This window comes from Denticeps clupeoides, chromosome 17, assembly GCF_900700375.1.
Source record: "Denticeps clupeoides chromosome 17, fDenClu1.1, whole genome shotgun sequence".
Taxonomy (NCBI): Eukaryota; Metazoa; Chordata; class Actinopteri; order Clupeiformes; family Denticipitidae; genus Denticeps; species Denticeps clupeoides.
In genome coordinates, this window is record NC_041723.1 from 20,295,549 (window position 1) to 20,308,292 (window position 12,744).

Consider the following 12,744-nt stretch of genomic DNA (forward strand, 5'->3'; position numbering starts at 1 on the left):
TGTGTATGTGTATTTTTATGCCTCTGTGTTTTGTAGGCTTACAACAGACACATTCACACACTGTCACATTCACCAGCTGAGAAAATGCCGAGGATGGTTGCCATGTGGTCTGACATTTTGGGTGATTTGACCATGTAAAGAAAATTATTAGTGTGATTTGAAAATACCAGTTCAGTGGTTAGCTGCTCATTAAACATGTACAATGTGTACCATGACATTTTCAGGCAATGGGTATTTTTATTCTGAACTGGGAAAAGGATTACATTTCATTTCAGTAACAGCATTTACCAGACTCCCTTATCCAGAGCGACTTACAATCAGTAGTTACAGGGACAGTCCCCCCCTGGAGACACTCAGGGATAAGTGTCCTGCTCAGGGACACAATGGTAGTAAGTGGGGTTTGAACCTGGGTCTCCTGGTTCATAGGCGAGTGTGTTACCCACTAGACCACTACCACCCTACTGTTTTGATTACTGTTTGAGCTAATGGGTTTAGTCTAGTTTTTCTGTTTGAAACTTTACAGTTGTGGGGGAAATAAATCAAATGTAATAAATAATATAATAAAAACATTTTTCCTGTTCAGGTAAAAATACATAATTCTTTGCGCACTTTACAGGGCCAGCATTGTTCAGAAGAAAATCATCTACTTTCAGGATGAAGGGTCTCTCACCAAGAGAATGTGTGAGAAAGGTAACACTCTTAAAGGCCACATCTTTAAATTGTGATTATGCCTCTTTTAAGTGCCTTTTATTAATTTTTAAATAATTACCACCCAGATCATCATGAATACAGTCTGTCTTTATAATGTTTCAGAATATTCCTTTGTATGTTATATAATTATTACATTAGTTTACCAAAAAATGTCTTCCAAATCAAACAGCAATTAATTTTTCTGTCATGAAGTGACAACAGTATTGTAATTAAAAATGTGGCAGGCTGTAGAAGTTAAAAATGAATGTATACGTGTGTTCATTGTGATAGAGTATGTGTCTGTATGAGTGTATAGATTACTCTGTATGCTTACAGAGCATCTGCATAGCGAGAGCACAGAGGGAGCCCCTCAAGACTGCTGTGCTTGTGGAACTGCCAAGTACCGCCTTATATTTTATGGGAACTGGACTGAGAAGCTGCATCCCAAAGACTATCCCAGTAAGTCAGCAGTCTTCACAACACACACCGAGCTATGCTGTAGTCTACTGGTGCAGTCACTGGTTCTAAGGACATATCCTACTCTGATGTTTCATTTCAGGATGTGCCTGGTTTGCCTTGACTGATTATTGTAGCCCTCCCCAGGAATCAATGAACATTTTCCTAAACTTCTTCCCAATGTTTGTGCATTGATGAAACTCAATATATTCAAACATTCACCAGTGCTATTTGGTAGCTTTTGGTACATTTGGTAATATAAAAGACATTTTTGGGCTTGCCTTGTATAAAAATATAGTAAAAAATGGGGTGGTCAAAATATTAGCCCCATGTGAACTGAAAGTGAAGTGATTGTCATTGTGAAACACGGCAGCACAGCACAAAGAGCACACAACGAAATGTGTCCTCTGCATTTAACCCATCACTCTTGGTGAGCAGTGGGCAGCCATGAGAGGCACACTGGGAGCAGAGTGTGGGGACACCTCAGTGGCACCTCAGTTGCACCTTGGCGGATCAGGATTTGAACCGGCAACCTTCTGATTATGTGTCCGCTTCTTTAAATGCTAGGCCACCACTGACCAATTTGAATGTTTGCTTTCAAAACACACCTAGAGTTATTAACCAATCTGCTCGTAGTCTGCATAGGTCATCGCTGGGTCTTCCAAGACAAGACAATGACCCAAAGAATGTATTAATCCAACAGTTCCTCAAGCATGTCAAAACCAAGGTCCTGTAGTGGCCTGCACAGACAACCCAGAACTGTGCGAAGGGTCTCCTCGACCCCACGGTAGCTTTTGTAGGCCGCCAAGAGTCTGTCTTGCCCGGGGAAAGTTAAAACATGGCAACGTCACGAAACTGAGGTTTATGCATGGTGGACAGGACAAGGGAAACATCACCAAACAATTACCCGATGGCAAACATATTTCCTGTGTTTAGGATCGATTCCAATATGACTTGCGGTGGACCACTTGCCAGGATGGATGGAACAAAAAAGGACTTTGCTGCAGAGTCTCACAATAAAAATCACTTCACTTTCAAGTCCTTCATTTTTGGGCCAGAAAGTAGTGAGAATAAAAACTTCCCTGCATTTCCTCCACTCTTTTGCTCAGGAGAGAGGAGATTTTGTCCTCTTGTGCCTAAGGCCCCCGGCTGCTATGTCATTGAATGCAAGTGGTTTCAAAGTGAACTGCATCCTGTAACATTCAGCCATTATCAATAAGTAGAGCTATGGAAACATAATGGAATTAAATTAATGTAGGTTGGCGGTTACCCTGGCGATTTTATATTATATTACATGCATTTTGCCATTTTATAAAAAAAAAAACATACATTTTGAAGATGTAGCGCGGTTACGTCTTGATAACAATATGCTGATGCCAAATCATACAGAACTGTAAAACATCTCTGAAAATGACATTGAAATTTACCCATAATTCACTGTTCTCAAATCATGTGATAGGACCTGTTTTGGTTGGGTACAGGTTCTTCTTTTTGTGGATCTCGTGCGGTTCTTTTGCGGCACACCCGAGTGGTCACACCAGACAAAACTAAACGCACAAGGGGGGAAGCAAAGTTGAGTTCAATTCAAGAGCTCTGAAAAAGCCTGTAGGTGTGAAAGCACCCTAAATTTTATATCTTATTTAGCCCCAAATCACAAACTTCCACACTTTGACCATTTCAGCACACAAGGAAGAAATCCGAGAAATAAAAGGAAGGAAGCTTTGGAAGGAGTGAGTCCGAGCAGGACCCGCTTCCTGGGTAGAATGAGTAGGTGTCAGAGCCAGGTTGGTACTGATTTGTCCGAGAAAACAGTCCAATAATTATCAGGTCAAGGTTCATATTTGCTCATGTAAATCTATGTGGCATGGTGGTGCTAATGTTTCCAGACTACAGTTAATAAACGCTTATTTTTGAAATGTAAGCCATGCCTCTGTTCCTCTTAAATCTGCACCACAGGACGTGCCAATCACTGGTCAGCCCTCATTGGTGCATCTCACTCCAGGAGCTACGTTCCTTGGGAGTACGGGGGTTTCGCAAGTGAGGGAGTCCGGCAACTCGCTGAGCTAGGGTCCCCAGTCAAGATGGAGGAAGAAATTCGTCAGAAGGTAAGCCTCTTTTAAGGTTAATAACCCATTCCGGTTATCAGCATATGATGTTTTTCATCTGTTTCAAATGTTTCCTCCTAAATCATATTTGGACTGCTACCTTATCTAGCTCTGTTGTGACCATGTTAAAATTCCACTTAATACTAGTAACCCCATGATAATTGTAATCTCAGTGGTCTCTACTCTGATTGTTGTAGACACATTTGCATTGTAACGTAAGCTAAAACGTCCTTTTCACCATTTTCTGAGTAGCTGTTGTTAGGTCAAGTGTACCATAAAAACCAAGGAACCCCGGTGCTTCTTTACATGTAGGATACATGATCACTGAAAGTTGAACTGTTTGCCTTTGGTGGACAAAGGTCAAAATGTCATTCCTCTTCAGCACATCTCCATGGGTTTCATGTCTGAACTTTGTGGTGGCCAATAATGTCTCATGTTCCATGAACCGCTCTGGGCTTGATGAATCTTGGCATTGAAGTGAAAGTGAAGTGATTGTCATTGTGAAACACTGCAGCACAGCACACGAAATGAGTCCTCTGCTTTTAACCCATCATGCAGCCCATGGTGCAGTGTGTGGGGACAGTGGTTTGTAAAAAACTTCACTATACAAATTAGCAAATAAATAGTCCTAGAATAGCAGAATAAAACAGTGAATGTGGGTTGTAAAAATAAAATAAAAATGGCAGTATATACATAAAACCATATATATGTGAGATTTTAACATATATGTACATATGCCCGTTCCATCATGGAAGATGAAATTAACCTTGTCATTCGTTCATTCAGTTGACCTCATTTCTTTGCTGAACCTCAACCTGACCAACTGGAGCAACCCCGGATCAAAGCACCGCCCCCACAGACTTATACAGTTGGAACTTGGCATGATTGGTGCATCATTTCACACGCCGCTCTTCTGACCCTGATGGAACAGAGTAAATCTGGACCACATGACCCTCTTCCACTGCTCAAGAGTCCAATCTTTAAGCCTAATCAGTCGTCACTGATCCTTGAGTTCCCTTTACATTGTGGGTGTGGAAATGCTGGTACTGTCACACAGTGAGATCAGTCCATCCACATTTCTTCCGTAAAGATGATGGATCCCTTTTATTCTGCAGTTCTTAATTATGCGTTGGACAGTTCTTAACTCATTTTAGTAGATTCAGTAATCTCAGTAAATCTTAGATGTTCTTCTGAAACCGATTAACATTTAACAACAGGATGTGTCTTCCAACATGGATGTGTAAGAAATGAGAAGCTACTCACTGCTACTCACTGAGAAGCTGCTCACTCCAATTGGATTCTCGTACCTATTTGTTTGGTGACACTTTTTTTTGGGGACAGGCAGTGTGTATTGCCTGGGCAGCATGGTAGCATAGCAGTAAGTGACGTGGTCCATACCTCTAGGTTGGGATTTGAGAAGAAAATGAGAAGTCATCTTTGGACACTTTCTTTCTGATGAAGTGGAAAAGAAAACAGAACGTGTGGTCAATAAACATTGAATAAATCAGCATCTTCTGTGTCTGGAATGGATGGAGTGTGTTCTTGAGTCTATAAGGTAAAAATATTATAATAATAAGATAACCTTGTTTTAATTATGAAATGCTTTTAAACACAATCTTATTAGTCTTAGTCACTTAGGACACAAAGGCAACTCTAAAACTAAAATTAAATCAGGCCTCCAAAAACAACTGTAATAATTTTTCAATCTTCATGTTGATGAAAGGAAACAAGGTAAAGACAACAAAATTTACATACAGATGTCCACTGCTCACCAAGGTTGATGGTTAAATACAGAGGACACATTTCATTGTGTCACCGTGTGCTGTGCTGCAGGGTTTCACAATGACAACTACTTCACTTTCAATATCCCTGCTCAGTCTCACTTCTGATTTCAATTTATTTGTGGCACTAATAAAGGTATACAATACAATTCATGCCACAATACCTCAATTGGGATTAGTAAATTACCTCCATATCATCACACTTCCTCTTCCATATTTAACAGGTGGAAACCATTCACTTCATTTGTCTACATCTCACAAAGACACGGTGGGTGGAACCAAATATCTCAAATTTGGGCTTGATGGACCAAAGGACAGATTTCTATTGCTCCATTCCTTGTGGTTTTTGTCCTTGTTTTTTTGTTTTCTGCATAATTCTATATGTTCAGAGTTTGGATGTCATCAATATTCATTTACAATATGGACAATAGGAAAAATGAATGAGAAGGCGTGTCCAAACATTTAACTGGTATTGTATGGAGGTCACTTTGTCCACCTTTAGTACATTTTACAGAGGTACTTGACACCATTAAGATGATATTTAATTTATTCCACTGAACTGTGACCTGCAGTAACAAGAAATTACAATTTTAATTGCATTTGGCATTTGCCATGATGAAGTCAAATGTAATATAAATGTAACTTTTGTTTTAAATACCATGTACTTTCGTCCCCTGTCCCATCAATGGGGGTTGTACTGTCAGAAAGACCTTGGGCGGAACCAGATTTGGTTAGCTGTTTCCATCTGGTCCGGTTAGAGTGTGATACCTAATGAGCCACAGGTATTTTTTAAATGTAAATGTGTTCATGACTGAAAAACCTCAGACAAACAGACATACACTCAAGTTTTGGGTGTTAAATTCACGGCTACGCTGGTACTGTTTTCCCCCTCCTTCAGGGCTCTTTAAAGTAAAGTTTGGATCATTACATTTTGGATCATTAAATAATTATGAAAATTAAAATGCTGACTGATGAATTTTTCAAACAACATTTATACTTGGATGTCACTTTCATAATAAATGTGAAAACAAACAATGCAGTCAACATCTACTGTACAGAAAATGTGCAGCCATTTAACAGTCAAATTAAAAGTCTTTCCACACGCCAGATGAGTCTAGATTCATCTTGTTCCAGAGAACTGGATGTGCAACAAGAAATTATGCACACGAAGCTCAATAACTTCTGTAAGTGATGTTATTAATGAACAGCATTTTGATAGAAGAATTGGGTTACTTTTATTTTTTATTTGAACTGTTCTGGTACACTTCAAAGAGCTTTGTGACTCACTGGCACTACCCAATCAGATGTCAGTCCTACCATGTTCAAAATGGAATCTCTGAATGGGTACATGGAACAGGTTAGCCAAGGACTAGAGTTGTGATGCCATTTCACTGTGTGCACCGTGTGCTGTGCTGCTGTGTATCACATGTGACAATCACTTCACTTAGGTGGCACCAAGTCACTTTCTTTTTTCTCCAAATTAACCATGTGTCCATATGTGACTGCATTGTGACGTGGCCAAAAAGTTTTGAGAATGACACGAATACTGGTCTTCACAAAGTTTACTGCTTCAATGTTTTTAGATATTTTTTTGAGTTGTTTCTGTAGTGTACTGAAGTATAATTTCAAGCATTTTATGCAAAGTTTATGCAAAGAATCAATATTTTAAATGTTGACCTTTTTTTTCCCAAGACCTCTGCAATTCGCCCTGACATGCTGTCAATCAACTTCTGGGCCAAATCCTGACTGATGGCGACCTATTCCTCCATAATCAGTTCTTGGAGTTTGTCATTTGTGGGTTTTTGTTTGTCCACCGGCATCTTGAGGATTGACCACAAGTTCTTATTTGGATTAAGTTCTGGGGAGTTTCCTGCCATCGACCCAAAATTGTTCCCTGAGCCACTTACTTATCATTTTGACCTTATGGCACGATGCTCCATCATGCTGGAAAAAGCCATTTTTATTCATGGATGTGTTCAAAATTGTGAGGGAGCCCCATCTCTTGAATGAGAAGCAGCCCCACACACGAATGGTCTCAGGATGCTTTACCGTTGGCACGAGACAGGACTGATGGTAGCGTCACCTTTTGTTCTCATTTTTCCAGATTCCAGAAACAATCGGAAAGGAGCTTCATCAGTTAAAATGACTTTTTTTCTAGATCTCAGCAGTCCAATCCTTGTTCTTTTTGAAGAATATCAATCTGCCCTTGATGTTTTTCTTGGAGAGAAATGGATAGATTCCCAATTCCGCTGAGATCAAGCTACACTAAGCCTATCCATTTCTTTATGGTGGGGTCCTGAAACGCTATGAACCCTGACATTACAATGTCTGTTTTAACATCAAATTGGCATGAATGAGATAATTAAGCGTTAATGAATTAAGAGGAGAGGATATAAGGAAAAAAAACGTGTTCTTATCTGGAGTGGCTCTCTGCCTTGGCTCTTTACCTGCCCCTCCTGTTTAAAATACCAGGTTATCGTTCATTCTACGGGCCTGGAGATCCATTACAGTCTCCTTAATGTTTTTTTTCTTCACTTATCCCTCACGATTCATGATTCTCTCAGAGATTTCGATTCTCTGTAGAATCTCAACCAGCTCCAACCTTGTGTCGAAGCTGGCCAGACCAGTCCAGGATGTTGGCGAAGTCTTCACTAGTCTGCGATGTTGGTCCAGGGGATTCTGCCGGGCGGCTTCTTTTGGAGGAAGGGGTCTTGTTTTTGGCTGCTGAAGCTGTAACTTGATTTTTCTTCATTATTCAAAAATTTCCACCAGGCTTCTAGCATCTGAAGTCGCCTACAGCATTTTTGTTTCCTCTGCATTTAGTAGCTATTCAAACATACACAAAATTAGGGGGACTGGATCCCAATTATAAGTTTTCAAATTTACATTTTACATTTACCGCATTTATCAGACGCCCTTATCCAGAGCGACTTACAATCAGTAGTTACAGGGACAGTCCCCCCCCGGAGCAACTTAGGGTAAGTGTCTTGCTCAGGGACACAATGGTAGTAGGTGGGGTTTGAACCTGGGTCTTCTGGTTCACAGGCGAGTGTGTTACCCACTAGGCTACTACCATCTCAAATGTGTGCAAAAGTCATGTGTGCAAATGTGTGCAAAAGTCAGAAATGCACAGAAATAGAGTGCTTAGGCACAGTGTGTTTAGCATGTATGGACTGACAATCTGAGTCCTTGTGATTTTTGGTGAATGATCAGGCACCGGCGTCCATGATGAACGTGTGCAGATGAGCAGGAACAGGGCAGTGAAACCCTATGAGCTGCCTGCGCCATTGTTGGAGCCATAACTGCTAGTAGGTTTTGAACCACTGGCTTGAGATTAGACAAATGAAATGTGGGTAAATGCTGTACTGTAAAGGGAGTGCTAAAGTGTAAGAGACAGGATTCATCTGACATAGCAACCAGGGGCTCAGCTTCCAGCAGTGCAGGCAGAGGCGCATGTCCTGAATAGGCTGCCACATTTCATCCCATGACCGCCAGAGAGACTCCCAGATGCTGGATGCCGTGTAGACCAGCTCTTCTCCGCTTATCAGCTCTCTGTAGAAAAGACATGGTGGAACAGTTTCAGAAGTGCCCTTTGTTGCCGTGAGAGAATGGCTCAGATCAGTAGAACAAAATGGTGGGAGCGGAGCAATGGAGTGGACAGGTTGAAAATAGATTAGATGCAAAGCATGAAGGACGTGCTGAACAGAGGACAGGTGAGCACCAAGGATCTTTTCTGCTGTTTTTACAGTCCGTTCAGTCTGTTCCTGTCCTGTTTAGTGGCTGCTCCATACCAGACTGATGGAGGAGCACAGGGTGGAACATGCTCTGCTGTTACTTTTTGAGGATGTAGAAGATGTTGGTCTCCAGCCTCAAATGTTGGAAAATGGTGGTACCCAGGATCTTGATGGTCTCAACAGTAGACACTGGGCTGTCTGATATTGTGAAGGGCAGCAGTGTTGAGGGACATCTTCAGAAGTCCATCTCAACAGTCTTGAGCTTGTTCAGCTCCAGTACACAAAGCTTAACGGCTGCAAAGCATTTTCTCAACTTAAGTTAAGAAAAATAAGTGTTCACAACTGCATGGATGTGAAGATGAAAGAACTAAAAAAGCTTTGCAGCTGTTTGACTTTAAAGTTTCATTTTTTACAGTGCAGCTACGAAACTTCCTGTCAGTGTGCTGATTCCTCACCATTCTGAGTCTGCAAACTTCAGGAGTTTAACACTGTTGGATTTTTCGGGTGTAAAAATGAGGCTTGAGATTCCGGTGATGAGGCGATGAGAAGTCTTTTAAAAGTTTATTGAAGCAATGATTGTTCAAGGGAGACCTAATTTGGGGCTGTGAATGTGTGAGACTTACTGTCCCTGGCTAACTGATGGCCTTTCATAATAATCAGCTGTTACAGCGCTGTGGAAAATGGATCCTGAAGTCACTGGTGTAGAGGGAGAAGAGCATTTAAGACAGGACACGTCAGACAACTGGCTGCAAAGCATGTTTAAGTTCTCTCTACTTAACGTAGGAAATAAACTTCATGGGCATGAAGTTGCATTACATTTTTTATTCTTTACAGTGTCCACGAGACCGTGACTATGAGGGGATTAAGCATGTTCCTCCTTCCTGCTTTATGTCCACAGGGTGATGAGGTGCTGACAGTGATCAAAACCAAGGCTCAGTGGCCAGCCTGGCAGCCCCTGAATGTGTGAGTACCCGTGTTTTATCCCCCTCTCACCCCAGTATTTCTCTCTTTTCTTTAAAAATCTCCAATAAATATCTAATGAATCATGTTTGCGGTACTCAGTGGGAAGGCAGAGGTGCTGTGTCACCGGCTGCAGGTTCTGCAGGGTGTGTATTGTACCGCATTAGAGCATACTAGCACACCGACTGCTTTGGTGGGTGAACATGGGTGGTTAGCTATAGCAGGTTTCAAAGTGACAAAGTGAAAGTGAAGAGACTGTCTTTCTGAAACACTGAAACATTGTCATTGTGAAACATGGGTGAAGCTTTTGGTCTGGACCACATTGGGACAGGATACTCATCTACTTCCCCAACGAAGGGCCATGCTGGATCAGCATGGTGGTGTGCTCGTGGAAACACTTTTTCAGCTTAGCCGGAAAGTGTTTAATGTTTTAGCTACAAAGGCTTCTATAACCCTGGTGTCAACCAGAGACAGTGGATCAGTCAGCCACAGGCAGCATTGTTCCTGGTAGAAGGACTATGGCCATGTCACATTCAGTTCAAATTTGGGGCAGTGGTGGCCTAGCAGTGAAGGAAGCGTAGCCCTTTTACCCCACAACCATGACAGCTGGGCTCTGGGTTCATATCACTAAATGTGACCCTTTACTCATATGTCTTAATCTTTAAAATATAACTAGTGGAATTCTGAAATGAATTATATAGATGGGTATGACAGACACACAGATAAGAACATGTACAAAATATGTATTTTTTTACTTTATATATTTAAACAAGAAACCCAAAAGAAATGACACAACACACATAAATTACATCTTCAAACAGTAAACCAATTAAATAACTTAAACTAAAGCCGGAAAGTGTAAAGAAATAGAACCCCACGGTGCAGGCCTGTGCGCACATAGTCACTGGAACTCCTGACCTCCTGGGACTCCAGGGACCTCCTGGGACTCCTCCTCCTGCGGGGATGACGGGATGACCCTGGAAACAATGCGGTAGCGCAGACTGCTATCTGGGCCCGTGTCCGAGCACGGAGCTCTCACCGAGATAGTGTCTAACTGATACGCTCCTCCAGACTAACATACCGCTAATCTCCGGTTCTTTATCAGTTCTTTTTTTCCCACAATGTATTACTCTGTTCTTTCTTGTTTCTCCCTCGTTTGCCACGGACTCTCTTCCTTTTTCCCGCGACCTTCACTTCCTCCCTGTTTTTTTCATCCCACCATCGCTGATAGGTCAGAACATCACAGATAATAAAATGAAACAGAAATAATACTGAACAATATTTAACAATAACTATTAACATAAAATGAACATAATAACATATATACACATGTAGCATTCTAAACTTTTCTCTGGGTTACAGAAGCATACGCGAAACTGAAAGACTGCTGGTTCAAATCCCAGTCCAGGTGCCACTGAGGTTCCATCCCCACACTTTGCTCCTTTCATGGTTGCACAGTCCTCACTAAGAGTGATGTGTTAAATGCAGATAAATTATGCTGTGTACACTCTGTGCTGTGCACGTCTGTGTATAACAATGACAAAACAATCACTTTCACTTTTAAAAAGACGAGTTGCTAGAAATACACTCTGACTTGTCAGAATCATGGGTGCCTTTTATCGACCCAGGAACACAAAAGACGGTGGTTCCTGGGTTCATGAGCTGACAAGTTTAATTGGCCTGTTAGTTAGGGCAAGATATTTATCCTCTGAAAATGAGAAATTTGGATGGGACTAAATAAAGTTAAAGAAAAGGTCTCCCCCCCATATCTTTAACATGAGATTGGAGGTTTTTGGTTTGTAAGCTGTGAAGCTCCATGTGAGGCTGTCGCTGCTTGTGCTGTTGTCCCACCAGTCTAACGTGGCTGTTTGGCAGAAAACAACACTCACCATCAGAAATAAGTGAAAACATGTATTATATTCTAGTTTCTTTGCTCTGGTTACTGCTTTGCACACTCTTGGCATTCTCTCGATGAGCTTCAAGAGGTCGTCACCTGAAAATGTTCTCCAGCACTTGTTGGTCCCTTTGCCTTCACTCTGCGGTCCAGCATGAAAATAAAGAAAACACTTTGAATGAGAAGGTGTGTCCAAACTTTTGGCCTATACTGTACTTTCATTAATTGATGCTTTTAATCAGAGCATCTTACAAGGAGTGCTTATAGGAACTGGACTTGTCGGATCGCTTTCATTTTGTTGGACGAAGCAAAGAATATAGATAGGAGTGTGCTGGTTTTTCAGCTGTACGCAGTACCTAAGATATGATCTAAGATACATTGGATTAGGAAGTTTTTAACATCTAGACTGGACTCTCTGTATTCTGGTTGCTTTGCTGTTTCAGATTAGCAGCCAGGGTTCTTACATGCACAAGAAGGAGTGAACACATTATTCCTGTATTGTCATGCCCACTTTGTATTTGAACATGCAAGTACCACCATACAACCACCACCCTAACTTTCAGTTTCAAGTAGGGGATGACAAGATGCAGTTGGATAAAATACTGTAGACATTTTAGCATTACTGTATCATGAAAAGAAATGTGATGTTTGAAAGACACATATTTTTCATGTGCATACAATTGATCAATATGTGACAGATCTGAAGAAGAGAAGGACTGATCTATTATTTAGGACATATTTGTTTGTGGGATTTCTGATAATATTCTAAGATACTATTAAGGGAACAAGATGTGGATCTAGAAAAAGCAATTAGTATATATGGAGCAGTGGCCACAATAAAGACGTAAGCAAAGGAACTGTTCAGTGAGAGCTGCAGTGTTGATATGATGAGAAGATGAATGGAAACCAGTGCACATAGATGTGGGAAAGGGAAGATATGTGGTTAATGTGGCATTTAGCGTCCTCACAGAAAATATCCTGTGCACAGAAAAGTTTATTTCAACTGTAATAAAAAGAACCATTAAGTACAATGTACATAGAATTCCTCACTCACTTTTATACTCTATGTATCGAAATATGGCCGAAAAAAATGGCTAATAATGCTTAAAGTGTTGAAATATGGA

The 12,744-nt window shown here is 41.0% G+C and overlaps 1 protein-coding gene across 1 annotated transcript in view; it reads left to right on the plus strand.

Annotated features, from left to right (window-relative positions):
• Nucleotides 1-12,744, plus strand: part of spon1b (spondin 1b) — a 36,602-nt gene that overhangs the window by 7,578 nt on the left and 16,280 nt on the right. The window contains exons 4-7 of the mRNA XM_028958122.1: nt 617-690; nt 1,027-1,149; nt 3,103-3,251; nt 9,665-9,729. Coding sequence (XP_028813955.1) covers nt 617-690; nt 1,027-1,149; nt 3,103-3,251; nt 9,665-9,729 — 411 coding nt within the window. The remainder of the gene's footprint in view (nt 1-616; nt 691-1,026; nt 1,150-3,102; nt 3,252-9,664; nt 9,730-12,744) is intronic.